This window comes from Bos javanicus, chromosome 21 (assembly GCF_032452875.1).
Source record: "Bos javanicus breed banteng chromosome 21, ARS-OSU_banteng_1.0, whole genome shotgun sequence".
In the NCBI taxonomy this organism is placed as follows: Eukaryota; Metazoa; Chordata; class Mammalia; order Artiodactyla; family Bovidae; genus Bos; species Bos javanicus.
This window is the reverse complement of record NC_083888.1, coordinates 30,985,854-31,004,166: the sequence shown is the minus strand read 5'-3', so window position 1 is coordinate 31,004,166 and position 18,313 is coordinate 30,985,854. Positions and strand designations below refer to the sequence as shown.

Here is an 18,313-nt window from a genome sequence, read left to right as displayed (position 1 = left end):
GGTTTGGGATCTTGAGGTCACAGTTCAGTAATGGGCTGGTTGTGTGGCTATGGGCAAATCAAATCCCCTCTCTGGGCCCATTTCCTCTTCCGCTGGAGAGACGGATTAGAAGATACACATCTTCCAGTTCCGTGTGAGACTAACATTTGCCATCTGGGATGTATCAGTAGGTTGCAAATCCTGGGCCGGCCCTCCTCACACGTGACTCCCATTTTACAGAAGGGGACGCTCAGAGAGGTTAAGGACGCTGCCCAAAGTCACTCAGGCGTTGGGCAGTGAGTCAGTGTTTGGACGTGGAGGCCGTTGACTCTGCGTTGTATACTCAGGCTGCATGAGAACACCAGACTGTCCCAGTCTTCTGTTGTTCACTCCCTCAAATTGGGCCGACTTTGAAACTCAGCATTTGTCTCCTCTGAAAGGATACACCAGCCACATCCACCCCAAACACACCATTCTGAGGCTCCCAAAGCAGAAAGTCCTGGCTAGCACAGAGGGGAACAGGGTCTGGTCCAAATATGATTTCTCCTTCTGCTGCTCCTTTTGAGATTGTGGTAAAATACACACACACACACACACACACACACACACGTTTTAGACTTTGTGGCATAAAGTACCTTCGCATTATTGTGCAACCTTCACCATCATCCACCTCCAGAACTTTTTCATCTCCCCAAACTGAAACTCCTGTGCCCATTACATATTAATTCCCCGTCTCCCCCTCCCGCAGCCCCTGGAAACCACTATTCCACTTTCCCTTCTCGGTTTGACTACTCTCAGAACCTCATTAAAAGGGAATCATCCTGCTTCTTTATAAACAAAGCAGCACTTACTGAAAAGTCAGTGGCCCGGGGTGGGGGGGAGGAGGTGAAGGAGGAAGGGAGCCAGCTAGGCTGAGACTCAGCCAGGAACCCGCAGAGGGGAGGGGCAGGCAGCATACATGCAGCCTCTGTGCTCTAGGAAGGGATGGAGGCTTGATGGGCTCCTGGGCCAAAGTGGTGCCAGGAAGGCAAGCAGAGCAGAAGCACCTGCCTCCTGCCTGCCTTCCTTGCTGGTCCATCCACAGAGACCCCCACCCTCCCCACCAACCGAGGGAGCCTTTTCTTTCTAGCCCAGCCCATGGAAACAGAGCAGCTAAAAGCAGCTGTGGAGAGGGCTTGGGAAAGCCCTTCTGGGCCATCCTCTTGCTGGAGAAGAGAAACGGCCTGGAACTGGTGGCTCTGAGTCAGGGTCAAAGCTGGAATGAGAACCCAGCTCTGAAACACCCCACCCAGGGGCTTTTCCCCTGTAGCATCCTTTGCAGGTATCAAGCCATGCTGCCCTCCCACCTCACAGCCCCCACCATGGGTCTCGCCCCAGTCGACTAACCCATTGAAAGCTAGTGTTCCTCAAAATGCTGGCAAGGACCCCCTGCTTCAGCAGCATCTGGGTTGTTATTTATTTTTCAGTTGCTAAGTCATGTCTGACTCTTTATGACCCCGTGGACTGCAGCACGCCAGGCTTCCCTGTGCTTCACTGTCTCCTGGAGTTTGCCCAGACTTATGTCCAGTGAGTCAAAGATGCTATCTAACCATCTCATGCTCTGTTGCCTGCTTCTCCTCCTGCCCTCAGTCTTTCCCAGCACCAGGTTCTTTTCCAATGAGTCGGCTCTTTCAAAGTATTGGAGCTTTAATACCAGCATCAGTCCTGGGGTTTTATTTAAAATGAAGATTCCTGGACTCTCATGGAGATCCAGGATATCAGGACCTCTGGGTGAAGGGCCCAGGAATTTGCCTTTTAAACAAACTCCCCTGGGGTCCCAAAAGAATGGCGGGGATGTATGAGGTGACAATGCCCTGGGTGAAACCAGGGAGGCCGCATGCCCAGATGCAACAAGCAGAGAGTTCGATTAGGAATCAAAGGTCAGGGCCCCTTTCTGGTTCTGACTAACCCTTACTAACCATGGGACATTGGCCGAAGCCACCTGCCCCGCCCCAAGACCCTCAGCCTTGCAATCCTGCCCCCAAGTGTTGCAAAGGTCTTTGAGGCAGGGAGGGACCGAGGGACCTGTACCCTCAATTCCAGCTGCCTCTGCCCTCCTGGAGCTAAGAGTTTGCAGTCTCCTTCATTCCAGTCTCACCTTCCAGAGATGAGGTTGCTCTGACGCTCAGGACAGGCTTGGCAAAATCTACAGGATGTCACCCTTTATTGTTTACTATAAGCCAAGGTCTTCTGCCATTTTACAGATACAGAAACTGAGGCTGAGAGGAGCAGGTAAGCCTTCTGGCTCCCAGGCCCCTCTTCCTTCCTACCCCAGGGCCCTCATCTTTTCCCTTGGGAAGCTCTGCTCTCAGGAGGGACGCCCCTCCCTTCTCCCCAGGGAAGGGGCTCAGGCTTCAGGGAGCATGAGGGTGGGTGGGAAGACCTGACCGCTGCACCTGCCAAGAGTGGGACACGACTTAGCGACTGAACAACAACCATCCCTTCTCCAGGCAGAGAGATTCCCTGGCTCATTGGTGAGCAGAGTGGGGGCTGGCACCCTTGCCCCCACAGACCCAGCCCCAAAGCTGGGCCCACTAGCCAGGAAGAAGGAAGCAGCATGCATCCCGCCCTGAGCCTGTGCCCCTGCAACACTGCAGCTGGTGGGTTTGGGGAGTGGGGCAGTGCCCGGGCTCTCTGGGGAGCCGCCTGGCCTGAGGAATACCCCTGGTGCTTCCTCAAGATGCCTATCTACCCCTGGGCAAGTTTTTGCTGCCAAGATGGCTGCAGGCTCCCTCCTCTGCAAGCCCCCTTTTAAACTGGAGCAGCAAGAGGTAGGCACACTGTCCGGGATCCAGCTACAAGGAGAACTTAGGAAATGGGAGCTGAAAGCAGTCTTCAATGTGTTTGCAAAAGAAAGGTCTACCGGGTGAGAAATATTTCAGGGGAGACCGCAGGGCAGCACAAGCGCGCCCCCTGGAGTTAGGCGTTGATAAAACAGGAGCAGAGTGAGCAGCTCCCCGACTTCCCGCCTCCACCCTCAGGTCTTCCAAATGTGCGGAGATCCCGATGGTGAAGGGCATCTGCCTCCCGCCCTGAACAGCCTCCGCCCTAGGGGTCCAGAGGTGACCCCGCACCAGACGCCGTAGCCGACAGGCGCACTGGCTGCACTGGTTCCATTTCAGCAGGCGGTTCCCAGCTACCTTAAAAGAATGGGTTCAAGGCCGGCAGGATGATAGAGCATGGTGGCGACCACGTGACCAAGGGCCGTGCATTAAGTGCTGACATGACCCGGCTGTGTGCTCACGGTGCGGGGGGCTGCTGGGGGTGGGGGGGCTACCGTGCTAGGCATGGGTAGGAGAGGTAGAGAGCCTGGAATCCACAAGGCAAGCAGAGTTGGTTCTAGAACTCCCTCTCAGCAATATGAACATCTCCACTTCCTCGGTCCTGAAACATCTCTCACTGACCCCAAGTCTCCCTTAAGCCAACCCCCCGTCTCTTCTCCCAAGTTTCTGAAGAGGTGTCTCCACTAAACCCACTGCAGCCTGACACCGGCCCCCAGCAAAACTGCTGGCACCTGGTAATTAGTGCCGACTCCTCAGCCCCTTGCGGGATGACCCCTGGCTTCTTTGGTTGGTTTCCTTCCTTCCTTCTTTGGTTTCCAGGGTCCCAACCCCTCTGGATTCTCCTCCCACCTCCTGGCTACATCTTCTGTCAGCTTTCCATCCTCAAATTGTTCCCTGGGCTCCATTACTCCTCTCATGCTTCCCGGTCCCCAGACCACTGCACCCTTGGCTTCACCTCCCACGGGACACCTGGGGGCCTCCCTCCCTCTCCTCCCCCCGCCCCCCTCTTCCTGCAGCAGTTTCTGGGCTTAGTGAAGGGCATCCCCACCCCCTCTTAGGAGACCGGTCCCCCTCCCCCTCCAAGTCATGCTTGGCCCCGTCTCTTGCTCACATGCTCCCCTCGATGCTGGCCAGTCCCCACATCCTGCAGTTTAGCTCCTTCAACTCCAGCTTGTTCCTTCCTCCGTCCTGCTTCCACTGCTCTGGGTCAAACCTTTAACCCCGAAGCTGAACCACATCTCCCAAATAGTCCCCAAATTCCAGTCTTCCTCCCACTTCCAACACCCACTCCTCATTGCCTTGCCTGGCTGATTTCTCAACAAGGCCAATTTCATCACTTCCCTCTCCTGCTTGGAGCCTCCTCCCCACTCTGAACACGATGCCCCAATCCTGAGCAAAGGCACCCTACTCCTGAACAAGATGCCCCACTCTTAAGCAAGACCTGGAAAGGACCTCGTGACCTGGCCTGGTCCCCAGGACATCTCCTTCCACCTCCCCAGCCACAGGCAACACCCCAACATGCTGTGGTCGCTCTTTCTCAGTCCCTTGTTCGCTCTGTGACCACTGCCTGAGGCCCTCCATGCCCCCACCCATCTGGCAGCTCACACATCCAGCAGCAGCTTGCGGGCCCTCTGAGGTCTCCCACTGACTGCAGTGGGAGATTTAAGCTCAGTTTCTTGTTCTCATTATACACATCTGCTTGGCTCCTTCCCAGTAGACAGTAAACCCCTGAACGGGGCCTGCGTCTTGATTATCAGGGCAGAATTCTCATGCCCAGCACCACCTACAGAGCCAGCACCTGGCACAGAGTCACCCAAAAGTAGGAGCCAGATGAATAAGTGAGAGCTTCCATTTTTCAGGTGCCTCCTTTGTGCTTCCCAGGTGGCACTAGTGGCAAAGAACCCGCCTTCCAATGCAGGAGACTTGAAAGATGCAGGTTTGATCCCTGGGTCGGGAAGATCCCCTGGAGAAGGAAATAGCTACGCAGTCCCAGTAGTCTTGCCTGGAGAATCCAACAGACAGAGGAGCCTGGTGGGCTACAGTCCATTGGGTCACAGAGTTAGACACAACTGAAGCGACTCAGCACACGTGCACCTCTGTGCCAGGCTCTCTATCAGGCACTGGGAGATTAATTTTATGGGTCAATTTGGCTGGGCTACAGGTATTCTGATGTCTGGCCAGACATCATTTTGGGGTGTGTCTGGGGGGGGGTGTTTCTGATGAGATTATCATTTGAACCAGTAGTCTTGAGTAAAAGCAGACTGCCCTCCCCAGTGTGAGTGAGTCTCATTCTTTTCAATCCACCGAAGGGCCACAGAAAACAAAAGGAGGACGGATCTGCTCTCTCTGCTGTAACAGCCAAAGTTAAAAGAAACCTTGATCAACTTATGTGTGGATGCACCAAGTATGGTCTTTCCATACAATGGAAGGGTGCTGAGACATAAAAAGGACACAGGCACTGAACCACACTCCATGGGAATGAACTTGAAAACATGTTGCGTGAGAGAGCCAGACCCAAAAAGTCAGATATGGAATATTTCCACTTTTATGAAATATCCAGAATAGTTAAGTTCATAGAATCAGAAAGCAGACTGGTGTGGTTGGCAGGGGCTGTGGGAAAGGGGGAATGGGGGAGTGGCCACTCAGTGGGGACAGGGTCTCCTCTGTGGGTGATGAAAATGCTTTGGAACTGGAAAGGGGTGATGGTTACACAGCACTGGGTGCTCAATGCCGCTGAACCTGTAAAAGGCTGTCATGTTGGGACTTCCCTGGTGGTCCAGTGGTGAAGAATCTGCCTGCCAATGCAGGGGACACAGGTTCGATCCCTGGTCCGGGATGATCCCACATGCCTCTGACCAACTAAGCCCCTATGCCACAGCTGCTAAGTCTGCACATTCTAGAGCCTGTGCTCTGCAACAAGAGGAGCCACCTCAATGAGAAGCCCGCACACGGCAATGAAGAGTAGCCCCCCTCTTGCCATAATGAGAGAAAGCCTCCAGGCAGCAACAAAGATCCATCACAGCCAAAAATCAATTGATAAAAATAAAAGGCTCTGTTTTGTGAATTTCACCTCAATAGAATCATAATAATAATAAACAGAAGGAAGAAGCAGCAGCTGCTGCCCCTGCCTTGAGGCTCCCATCTACAAGGTCAGCCGTGGGCTAGCTTTCCCCTCTTCCAGGAAAAGGAGCTGGGCCTCTGCATCTCCACCCTGGCTAGGGAACGGGGCCAACACCCCATGACCCACACTCAGGCCCTGCTGCAGGGTGACCCACCCTGGCTGGGCCCCCAGGCCTCGTGGAGTCTCGGGAAGAGAAGCAGCTGGCCTCCCCAGTTGCAAGTGACCACTGGGCCTGGTCTCAGCCAAGGGCGGTTTGCACAACTGTCCATCTGGATTCTGAAGGCTCTCCCCAGTCTCAGTGCTGCAGGGCCCCATGGAAGCAGGAGGAAGCGGGATGACCCTGCCTGACATGGCCCAGGAAGCTGCCCAGGCATCCACATTCACCTCGTGCCCCTGCAGGGACCCTGCCCGGCCTGACTGCGTGTGGGGCGCCTACTCACACTGCAATGAGAAGCGTCTGCCTTGCTGCTGAATAGCTTGGCCTGTTTGAACAGATGGCAATTCCTCAAACTGAATTACCATCTGTAAAAGAGATGACCAGTGCAAGTTCAATCCATGGTGCTTCATCATGCAGGGCACCCAAAACCAAAGCTCTGGGACAACCCAGGGGGGTAGGGTGGGGAGGGAGGGGGGAGGGGGGATTCAAAATGGGGGGACACATGTATACCTGTGGCTGATGTTGATGTATGGCAAAAACCGTCACAATATTGTAAAGTAATTAATTCTCCAATTAAATTTAATTGATTTTTAAAAATTGATGTCTTCACACTAAGCCCAAAGCAGCCCCATACTTCTCTTAAGACTCAGCTCTGTGCTCTGGGGCATCTTCCTTGGAGCAGCCCCTGGAGCTCTGAGATGGGCAAGGATGGGCTGGCGTTCGCACACCCACCCAGAGGCCTGCATCTGTGCCGCCCATCTTCCTGAGGGCCTGGCAGTTTTCTGCTCCTCCACAGCCTCAGTTTTCTAACTCACAAAATGTCCTGCCCGACTCGGGGACGGTCCTCAAGCTCAGCTGAGACGTGGGGTGGGACGGGGCTCAGGACTAAGTGATGGGCCACCTGGCCTCAGGAGCCCTTTGGGTGTGACCTTCCTGGACTCCACACCCACCCCCGGCCGGCGGCCATGGCCCTGGGTGCTCCCCAGAGGGACAAGGGCCAGCCCCGAAGGAGCGGCATTGGCTTCTCCCTAGGTGAAGGGGTGTGCTGGGTCTGTGGTCAGAGATTTCACAGGGTTCGGGCTTTTCTTTCTCAGTTGCTGACCCAGACCTTTCCCTCAGATTCTCAGTCTGCTCCCCGCCTGCGTGCACCAGGGCCAAGGCGGGTGGGCAGGGAGGGGCATGCGGCGGGGACACGCCAGACAAGAGTCCGGAGCCTTGGGCCCCGTTTTGGTGGAAACCGGCTACGTGACCCTGGGCTGCGGTCCTCATCTGCATGGTTTTAAAGGGACGCTTTTGGCATTTTCAGCAGGCAAATCTGCAAGCCTACTCCATGGCGGAGGGACAGGTGACTCCCGCTTGAGGTGCCCCTGTCATGGTGAGAAGCACAAACACCTTCACACACTTCCAACCCTCCGGGGGGTAGGGGTTGGGGGCCTCTATGGCAGCGGTCCCCGAGCTTTTTGGCACCAGGGACTGGTTTTGTGGAAGACAACTTTTCCTTAGATGGGGCGAGGGGTGGGGGGCATGTGGTAATTAATCTGAGCCCGAGCCATGGGGATTGATGGGAACACAGATGAAGCTTCGCTCCCTTGCCCTCTGCTCATCCCCTGCTGTGCAGCCTGGTTCCTAACAGGCCTCACCCGGGTCAGCCCTGGTCCACAGCTTGGGGCTGGGCCCCCTTGCTCTGTGGGACGGCTCTAACCTCTTCAGATGCTAGGTTCTCCTGGGAGCTCCGGGGACACCCAGACTCTCGAGCTGGGCTGCCCCTCATGTGGGGCTGGCTGTGCTGGGGAAGGCAGGGCTCCCCTGTTACTTTCCTGTTATCCCTCTATTATTCCTGTTACCCCTGTTACCCCCCACCCCCCATTACTCCCCTGTTACCCTCTCTTACTCTCACCTTACAGCCCCACCCTCCTCATCTCTGACAAGGCCCAAGGTCACAGTCATTCTCCCCCAGCCCCCAGCTCTCCCTGCTGAGCCTGTGGGAAGCCCAGCCCACTTCCATGGCGTGGAGACAGGGCGGGGGGCGGGTGAGGGTCTGAAGCCACAATGCCTCTACACAGGGGCTTGTCTGTTTCAGGTGGCTCGTCTCTAGCAGTGACAGGAAGGGAATGCCAAATTAACGCTGGGTAATAAATTCTGTGAAGCCAATAAAACCAAAGCGGAGGGATAGATGGAAGAACCGCAGCAACTGATTAAACATTTTTGTTGGCAGTCACAGACACATGGCACATTTTCCAGGGCTTGCATCAAGCTGACATCTGGCCAGGGCCCATGTATGTGTGGGAGGGAGCCCCGGTGAGTGGAGATGAGGGGACCCCCCGGCCGGAGACAAGGACCCTCCGAGGGGCAGCAGGCCAGGGAGCAGGCACTATCTGGGGGCCAAAGCATCTCTGGGACGATGACCTTGGTGAGCTGGTGGGGACACCTCCCAGGAGGGGCAGTGTTGGGTCTGCCCCCTCAGTCTGAGCCCAGGCTCGCTGGCCAACTTCGTGGGCTGCAGGAGCCGAGGCCCGGGAAGAGAATGTTCCGGGTGTGGAATGCCTGCTGCCCAGCCCAGCACACCCCACACCCAGGCTGAGGATTCTGGACTCCAGGCCTAAGGGGCCTGGGCCTCCCCTGAGTCTGAGAAAGAGAGTGCATGCCACTAGCCAGTGTCAGAGCTGGCCCACCGAGAACCCCGGACACGAGAGGATCCCGGGTGCCTGACTCCCTGGGTTGCCTAATCACATCACAAAACACTCTCTACTTCCATCCCTCCATGCACATCACTGCTCTCCCAGAGCACCCTTCCGCCCTTTGAGGCCCTGCTGTGCTCTGGGACTCAGAGGCCCCTCTGCTTCTGAGCTGGTGTGAGCTGTGCGTGTACGTGTGTGCGCATGTGTGTGTGTGCACAAGCCTACACGCCAACGGGCTCTGCACCATGTTCCTTTCTGACTTCCTCCCCACGCCTCCTGACCACGTTGAGAGGCCCCAGTGGGACTCTGCCCGGGGTAATCTGGACCTGCGGCAGTGCTGGGTGAGGGCACATGGAGTGGGCCAGCGGCCAGCTGACTCGGGCCCATCTTCCGTTAGGAAGAACAGGGCTGCCACACAAAACTCTCTCGTTCTATAAAGACCCGCCACCCACAGGATGAAGCCCAGTCTTCTCAGCCTCCCCTGCAGACCCTGCCGGGAACAGCCCCAAGTCGATGCCCCTGAAATGCAGGCAGGGGTTACTGTGACAGGCCCGGAGCTGCCCACAGGACTGGCCACTCACCCTCCCGTCAAGGCAGAGGAACCGGGCCGAGATCCTGGTTCCATGCATTTCAGATGCGCTCAAGGCTATCAGCTCCCATCAAAACCCAGGGCCCTAGGGCTTCTCGGTGATTTTCCCCTCTTATTTCACACACAGAGAAATGGGCTGGGGCTTTATCAGCTGACTCTAGCAATGGCAAAGGGCATCTGTGCTCCCTGACCCCAGCACATGCCCCTTTGCTCCCACAGAAGGGTCACAGCTCAGTCTAGCCAGACCCTGTCCCCCCTGAAAACCTGGGTCAAGTCCACTGCCTGGCCGTGACTCCGTCTCTCTGCCTCCTGAGCCTCGCCCCCCGGCGCACCCAGGACCACAGCCATAGTGTCCCAGTCAGTCTCCCCGCTCCAGGCCCCTGGGCTTTGGCCTGGCCTCTGCCTGCTCCTCACCAGCTGCACAAACCATCTGCTCTCTCTCAACCACCTCCCACTCAGCCTCACCTTCACAGAGGTCACCTTCCACCCCTTACCTGGACGACACCTGCTCACCGTCCGGGCCACCCGCCAAGGCCCAGCACACAACTTCGCTCCCCGTATTGTGTCTCCCTCTTTGCAGCCTCGAGGGCCAAGAGACTAAAGCTTCGTCTCCCCGGGACAGAAGTTGCCCTGAAGAGATGGTCACAGGGCCCGAGTCTCAACCCACCTCCGAGAAGAACACCGAGAGGATGGCCAGGCTGATCCAGTGTATCACGCCAGCAAACTGGAACGCGCTGGAAACTGCAAGCACAGTAACAGGGGTCGATTTTAGGAGTAAGGAATGAGGTCCATCCGCAAAGCGGGCTTCGAGGCATGGAGGCAGGCCTCCAGGAGCCCGGAGAGTGAGCATTTGGACTGGGAAGCAGTCGGGTCAGAGAACATGAGGGAGCTTTAAGGGCTGTCTGCAATGGAGGTGGAAGGAGGTGGGTGGGTCTGTGATGCTGTTTTTCCTTCTACCCGAGAGGCTGCCTCCATCTGCCCCCAGGCTGCCTCTCAGAGTTCCAGAAAGGAGCCTTCCAGAGGGACCTTACAGAGACATCCAGGGCTCTCGGACCAGGGAAGGCAGCTTTGGTCAGATCTAGATGAGCTTTCAGAAATCCCCACCACAACTGACCCCCAAAGCACTGTGCGCTGTGAGTGGGATTTAAGGCAAGCTTCCTTTGACTTCTCATTCTGAAACTTCTGAGTGGCTGAGATGGCAGTGTTAGCCAGAGTATTCTGGGGAGAAGACTGGAGCTGGGAGTGGCAGAGGGAGCTGGGGGTGGGGAGGGGATGTCAGCCTCACGAAAGTGGCACAGCTTCCCGCCTCCAGAGCGTGAGCAGGGAGCGCCAGCAGCCACTGAAACTCCCACCCCACCTTCTACCAGACAGTTCTTGGCACTAAGGCACCACCTCTGGGCTCATAGTATAGGAGCCCTGAGGCTAATAGTAAGATGCTGGGATCCAGGACAAGGGCAGGTGGGCTTTGATAGAGAGAGGGCAGAAGGGGATGCCTCTCAGAAGGCCAGCCCAAAAGACAGAGTGGTAGGAGTGGGTGACCCCGGGCGGCGTGGCAGGGCAGAAACAAGACACAGGAATGCTGCTGGGAGCACGCTTCCCTACTGCACTCTGGCCAGGCCTGCTCAGCACGTGGCTCAGCTCCCCTGGGAGCCCAGGAAAAATGCCCTGAGCCATCGCGGGGCAGGCTGGCCAAAGAAAGGAACCCACAGCCTCCCCAAAGCTCTGAGATGGGCCTGCCCTGGGGGGCAGGCAGAAACGAAGCCCTGGACCATGTCCAGGGTCACAGAGCTGCCACACTGGGTTCCAGGTGGGAGACTCTGGGGCCCCTGGCTTGAGGCCAATACGAGCCTCAGAAGGCAAGGCCTGCCCCACTGTGGGTCACATGAAGATGAGTGGGAACTGGGAGGCTGAGGCCTGCATGATTCTGAAGGGGCCTGCGTGATTCTGAAGGGACTTCCAGATGATTCTGGAAACATAAAATCTCTCCCCATTATTTCTCAAATGAATTCCTGGGCCTTTTTTTACGGTTCGCTTTAAAAGAGCAATAAATCTCTGATTGTGCATTTTATGGAATTTAAGATGCCTTTTATGAGCTGCTATTGGATCTCCCACCAAAATCAATCTCCTGGATACTTAATTTTAAGCAAAATTCCAGTGTCGGCCGCGTTCTCGGTTCTACCCAATGCCTGAGCAGCCAAGGGCCCAGGGTATAACCCACAACAGGGAAAGAAAGACTCTGTTATGGTCAGACCTCATAAAAAGCAGACAGAGGGATGAGTGGGAGGGAAAATAGACAACACAGTATAATTGAAGACAGGCTGAGTGTAAAATCAGGGCTGGTTACTTTCTGCTGGAAGATACGGTGATTAGAACCAAGGGGCCACCAGCTGTACAAAGCCAATGAGGCTCATCAGACAAAAGCAACTCTGCACTCTCTGCTGCCCTCTCGGAGAGGAGAGAAGGCTAACAGGTTGGCAGGAGCTTTGACGGACCCTGAGTGCAGAAACTCCAGTAAAGGACCTGCGGAAAACAAGTCTTAAGATGACAGAACAGGTCTGGGGGTGGCCGGATCAACAGTCCTGGATTTTGCCAAAGGACGGGAAGGAAATCTCTCAGAGGGCCAACAAGTTCATTTCTTTTTTTATTTGCATTTGAATGAACCATCCTCTAACTAGGGGACCTCTGGGGATGCAAAGAGCACTCACTCACCCAAAGCCAAGAGTCAAGGCCCTTGGCCCTTCATGCTGGTACACCAAACAGGGATCTACAAGGGGCTGGGGGCAGAAGAGGACCCTCTGCTCTGATGGCTGTGCTGCCAAGGGGCACCTGGAAGGACAGAAGAGGTGGCAGGCAAGCCAGCAGCCACCCCGTGCGTCAGGCTCCCATGAACGTAGGACAAACACCAACAGGACCAGGGTGAGGAGGAAAACCGTCATGAGGGCTCGGCATCCCAGCTCCAATACCTCTCACCAAGGGGAAGTCCAACTTCTCCCAAGCTTCATTCCCATACCCATAGAGAGGGTAACAGCCGTCTTGCCTGTCTCCCAGGGCTGCTACTAGGATCAGATGCACAGAGAAGTGCTTCCAAAATGATCACATTATAGACACATAACCCTGCCAACTTACAACTGGTTAAAAACACAAGGAATCCTAGCATCGCTGTGGCTGCTGTCATTACAGGCTACTACAAAGTGAGACGCCTCCACACATGGGAACTCTAAGCTACAGAAAATCCCAATCTGGAAGATTCCAAATGGGAACAATAAAAAAAAAAAGATGCACACAGGGGTCCCCAACGCTTTGGATCTTATCAGCTGCTGATCATGGCATGCTGGGGAGGGGGAGTGAAGAGGCCACCCTGGGTGGATGGGGGGCAAACCCATGCTGGGATGACACAGAGAGGGGCTGCCAGATGCTTTCTTCCCCGCGGTCACCCCCATGAGCTATGGGGCCGGGGTGGGGTGGGGGGGTGGACAGCCGTCAGGCCAGGGGCAGATCTCACTGGTGGTTGGGGACCCCTGATGGATGCACATGGAATATTGACATCATATGTGTTTGCATATGTATCTCTCTTGCTACTCACACTGGAGAAGCTTTATATCTATTAGAAGTTCCAGAGTCAGGAGAATCACCACCAATATTACACAGGTTACCAGGAAACCGTTGACACTCGCACTGAGCAAAAATACCTGCCACACGGCTGCTCTCTTCCCACAGCACGGCTTCAGCCAGGTAGACCTGCGGGGACAAGAGCGGGGAAGGAGGCATGAGCCGGGAAGGGGGTATGGGGGGGGTGCCCGTTGCAGCCCTGCTCTCAGACCCCGCCCCCGGCCCACCACCTCCCACCTCCCCGGCTCTGCGCCTTCTTCACGGGCACTGGGCAGAAGGACGAAGACTGGAAACATCTCACTGAGAGATGCAGCTTCGTTTACAGGCTGACCCAGGCTGCTCACAGCATCTCCCTGTGCTCCAGTCTCTTCATCTTTAAAATGGGAACAAAACCACATCTCACAGCCTTGTTGTAAAGACAGAAGATCACAAAGGTTAGTGGAGAGGCTGGCTATGTGATAAGTACTGCATGAATTATTATAATTATTACATTTATTACTATAGGGCTTCCATGGTGGCTCAGTGGTAAAGAATCTGCCTGCCATGCAGGGGACCCGGGTTTGATCCCTGGGTGGGGAAGATCCCCTGGCGAAGGGCTTGGCAACCTACTCCAGTATTCTTGCCTGGAGAATCCCCATGGACAGAGGAGCCTGGCTACAGTCCATGGGGTCCAAAGAGATGAACACAACTGAGTGACTAACACTTTTACACTTTCACTTTATTATTATCCTTCTGTGCAGGGTCAGAATGGAGCACACGTTCTACATTCAGGAGACCCTCAAAACCACCTCTAACAAGTGCTCAGTGAATTAATAGGCGAATTTTCTTTTCTTTTTTTTTTCAGTTATATAAGAAAAGATTTGAAGTAGATCTTTGCTTCTCAAAGCAGACTGTAAGAAACATTAGTTCCACAGAACGTTAATGGTTGTTACTCAATACAAAGTTTCCATGGTTGGGTAAGTTTTGGAAAATTTGTGTCGAGGTTAAATGGATTATTTTTCTTTGCAGGACATTTTAGTGCCATTAATATGCTATCACACACCAACGGACTCCAAAAGGAATTACAGAATCAGTGTTTCCCAAGCTCACTATCCCACGGCACACTTCTGTATGTGGCATCTGGAGGGACTAGTGGTCCGTGGACCAGCTTTTGGGAAACCCTTGACTACACGATCATGATCATACTTAGATATGCGGCCACCAAGGATGAAATCTTTCCTGAGTAGGCCTGAATGTGGAGAGAAAGCAGAGAATCTCAGAGCTGGTAGGTCTCTTAGGACACTTGATCCACTGCTTTCAGGAACACAAGATTCTGGTGATAAGGGGGTGCCTCTAAGAAGGTCTTGGGATGGTGAGGTCAAAACTCACTGCCTTGGTAGGTTATTTATGGGCTGGACCCACCTGCCTGCCTTGACAAGGAGGAATGAGGTGCCCTGGATCACCAGTGGCTGGGGCCTTCTCGCTTCTGGCTGACCTTCAGTCTCCTGGGGCCATGCCAAAGGCATTCTAGACCTCCGTTTCCCCATATGTAAAACTTCTTTACCTCCAGGGTCATTGAAAATTAAATGAGAAAGTGTATCTGACCTTGAAGGAAACATGCAGCTGATGACGATGGTGATGGTGGTGATGATGGTGGTGGTAATGATGATGATAAATTATCTGATGGCCCAAAGATCCGGCTGTCACCCCTGTCCTTCCTGTCCTGAGGGAGCGGCCGGCTGGAGCCTGCTGCACAGCGGCCAGGACCCTCCCTCAAAGAACCCGAGGGTGTCGCTGGAAGGGGGACTCCTGCCTTGAGGTGCTTCCTTCTCCCCGAAGGAATACTGTGGGTGCTTCCAAAAGGAGATTTCTTCCTCACAATCCATCCAAGGAAGGCTCGAAGGAGGCCCCAGCTGTGGGAAGGTGGGACAAAGCTCGTGGCTCTTCAAGGAAACCTGGCTTATTCAAATCTTTCTTGGATGTTTTCTAAAACCACTGGGAATGATAGGTGTCCTTGGCTCCGGGGGAAAAAACTGGGGGTTCAATCCCCAGCCTCAGAAGCTGGTCCCAGGAAGAGGGGTAGGGGAATTCCATCAGGTGATGGGGAAGGATGGAAGGTGCCTTGGACAGGCAGAGGGTGACTGATGTGACCCCCAAGCCCACAGCCAAGAGTGTGGCTGGGGTGAGGGGTGAGGAGAGCTGCCAGGTAGAAGGGAGGGTTCTCACTGGGGACAAGAGTGAGTGGAGGCCAGACTGAAGGCAGGTTTCAAAGTCCCCAGCAGAACCACCTCGCTCCACCTTCCTGAAGGTTCACGAGGGCTCCCCCTGACCCTGGATCTTAGCAGAAAGGTCAAGAAGCGATTGGTGGCCCACGACTAAATAGGCTGCAGGATAAACCTCAAACCAACACCACGCAGACCTCAGGAGGGTTGCCAGAGAAAGTACAGGACAAACAGGTAAATCTTGGATAAGCAATCAACAATTTTCTACTATAAGTATGTCCCAATCGCTGCAATGGGCTTCCCAGGTGGCTCAGTGGGTAAAAGAATCCGCCTGGTGGTGCTAGTGGTAAAGAACCCGCCTGCTTAAAGCAGGAGCCGTAACAGAAGCGGGTTCAATCCCTGGGTTGGGAAGTCTCTCTGGGGGAGGGCATGGCTGCCCACTCCAGTACTCTTGCCTGGAGAATCCCATGGTCAGAGGAGCCTGGTGGACTACAGTCCATGGGGTTGTAGACTCAGACACGACTGAAGCAACCGAGCAAGCAGGCATGCACAATCATTGCACGCTTACACTAAAAAACAAAACTCATTGTTTATCTGAAATTCAGATTTAACTGGGTACCCTGTAACCTTATTTGCTAAATCTGACAGCCCAAATTCAGAGCAGAGGGGGCTTGAGGTGGGTCTGATGAAGGTGGCTGGGATAAGTCAGAGGGATGCATGGGAACCCTGGGAAACAGGTGAGAAGCCAGCATCAGGGAAGGAAAGACCAGGAGAGGGACACCGCTGGGAGGGCTGTGCGTCTGTCCAGGAGACCAGGAAATAAGGACTAGCGCGGCCAGCTCAGAGGGACAGCCGTGTCCCACCTGGCCGAGGCCCAGAGAAGCCTAAAGACTCTGCCCACAGGGGCTATCCGCTGTGCATGCTTTTGTGTGTATGAAAAATCCCTTTGGATTTTAAAAAAATTATTTATTTTGCTGCACCAGGTCTTGGTTGCAGCATGTAGAGTCTTTATTTGTGCTATGTGAACTCTTCATTGCAGGATGTTGGAGCTACTTCCCCGACCAGGGATGGAACTGGGGCCCCCTGCCTCAGGAGCTCAGTCTCAGCCGCTGGACCAGGGAAGTCAGACCCTTTGAATTCTAAGGTAGCCCTGGCCATCACCACCGACTGACCTCCTCTCCTCCTGGCCCATGCTGAGGGGGTCATGTCTTCTTTTCTCACAACATGACATTCCCGACCCCCTTCCAGGGGCCCTATTTAACCTTTTCGCACCCCTCACCCCGATTCTCGCCCAGCTCCAGCTGCCCCGGCACGTCCTCTGGAAGTCTCCTGCCGCCCTCTGCCCTCCTGTTCACTCCTCCCCGAGGCCACGAGCACTTTCACTGCCGGGTCCCAGAGGAGACCCAGCTCCAATTCCACATCCTCCCTGAAACCCAGTCCAATTGTGTGTGGCCCCTAAACCGAAGCCATTTCACTGTCACCTGAAATCTGAGGCAAGCGCTTTCCATGTGATGAATAAAAAAGGGCAGCTGCCAAGGCCATTTGCTGGAGCTGCTGCCACGCTGAGCACCAGAGGAAGACGCGCCTGTATGCCCAACAGGGGCCGGGGGGCACCTGTTCTCCTCCGTGCCTGCGCATCCCCGAAGCATACGGTGTGCCCTCAGAGCCCGAGCCTTCTACCCTGAGAAGTAGCTCTGGTACTTCTTCAAGTAGCAGTCTTTCCCTCTAAAAAGGAGACTCCAAGCTTGAGCTGTCTCCATGGGAGGGAAAAGTCATTTTATGTTGCTGTTTCAAATGTTAAGATGTTGCTTTTTATTTTTTTGTGTGATTGGAAAAACTTCCTAAGCAGACCTGGGTTTGGTCACTGGGAAGCGGTCAGTGCTGTAGTTTGAAGCTGGCAGTGCGGGCCTGGCCCTGACACCATGGCATCCCTTAGATGCCAGGACTCAGAAACCAGGCTGGGAAAGATCTAGAAGTCAAGTGCGTGCCGGACACCCTGGGTGTCCTACCCTAGGCAGGCACTGTGACCCAGACAGGCAGCGGCTCTCAGGCTGCCCTTCCGTGGGTGAGAGGCAGACCATAAATGTAACGAACTAGGAAATTAGGAATTTCCCCAGTGGTCCAGTGGTTAAGAATCCACCTGCCAATGCAGGGGACACAGGTTTGATCCCTGGCCCGGGGGGATCCCACATGCTGCAGAGCAACTAAACCCCTGTGCCACAACTACTGAGCCTGTGCTCTAGAGCCCGCACTCGGCAACGAGAGAAGCCTCCACAGTGACAAGCCCGGGCCCAGAACTAGAGACTAGCTCCCGCTCGCCACCGCAAGAGAAAGCCTGTGTGCAGCAACGAAGACCCAGTGCAGCCGAAACGTAAATAAACGGAATTAATTCATTAAAACAGGTTAGGAAATTAGATGGTGTGCGACAAGGTGGTGGGTTCTGTGGAAGAAAAGAGGGGCATGAAGGGTGGCATTTCAAACTAGGTGGTCAGGGTAGGCCTCACCCAGAAAGTGCCACTGTAAGCAAGAGCTGGAGGGAGTGAGGCTGTGCAGATCTGAGGGCGCGGTGGCGACGTACAGGAAACAGGGACTGTTTGTGGTAAAATTGTATTGGACTCCCAAGGAATCTCTGGCAGAGTAAATACCAGAAGGGCAGGATCTGGGAGCTGGGCTGGGGGTGGGAGAGGTGGGGCTCCCCCTTTAGGCTGGGGGCAGTTTACTTAACCCACCTGGGGCAGATGCTGCAGGCGTTCCCACAGCCCTTGGGGCAACCGATGCAGTTCCTAAAGAACCCCACGTGAAAGTGTTAGTCACTCAGTTATGTCCGACTCTGCGACCCCATGGACTGTATAGCTCACCAGGTTCCTCTGTCCAAGAAATTCTCCAGGCAAGAGTACTGGAGTGGGTTGCCATTCCCTTCTTCAGGGGATCTTCCCAACCCAGGGATTGAACCCGGGTCTCCTGCACTGCAGGTGGGTTCTTTACCTTCTGAGCCGCCTTGGGAAGCCCCAAAGAACCCAGGGCAGTTGCAAACAGAGCCCAAGACTGCCTGAGTCCTGCGCTTCCACTTCCACACCAGCCCAGGGGTCCCCCTGGCCCTGCTCTGCCTTCAGCTACCATCCCTCAACCACGTCCATGTGGAGGTGACTTCCTGCAA

At 54.9% G+C, this 18,313-nt stretch overlaps 1 protein-coding gene across 4 annotated transcripts in view; it reads right to left on the bottom strand.

Annotated features, from left to right (window-relative positions):
- TMEM266 (transmembrane protein 266) overlaps positions 1-18,313 on the bottom strand; it is a 124,111-nt gene that overhangs the window by 34,436 nt on the left and 71,362 nt on the right. For 3 of the 4 annotated variants that reach the window (XM_061394713.1, XM_061394714.1, XM_061394715.1), the window contains 2 exons: positions 12,930-13,084; positions 10,014-10,087 (listed from right to left, as the gene is read on the bottom strand). In XM_061394713.1, coding sequence (XP_061250697.1) covers positions 10,014-10,087; positions 12,930-13,084 — 229 coding nt within the window. Of the gene's footprint in view, positions 1-10,013; positions 10,088-12,929; positions 13,085-14,539; positions 15,662-18,313 lie in introns of those variants that run through there. The other variant, XM_061394716.1, reaches the window with a different exon arrangement.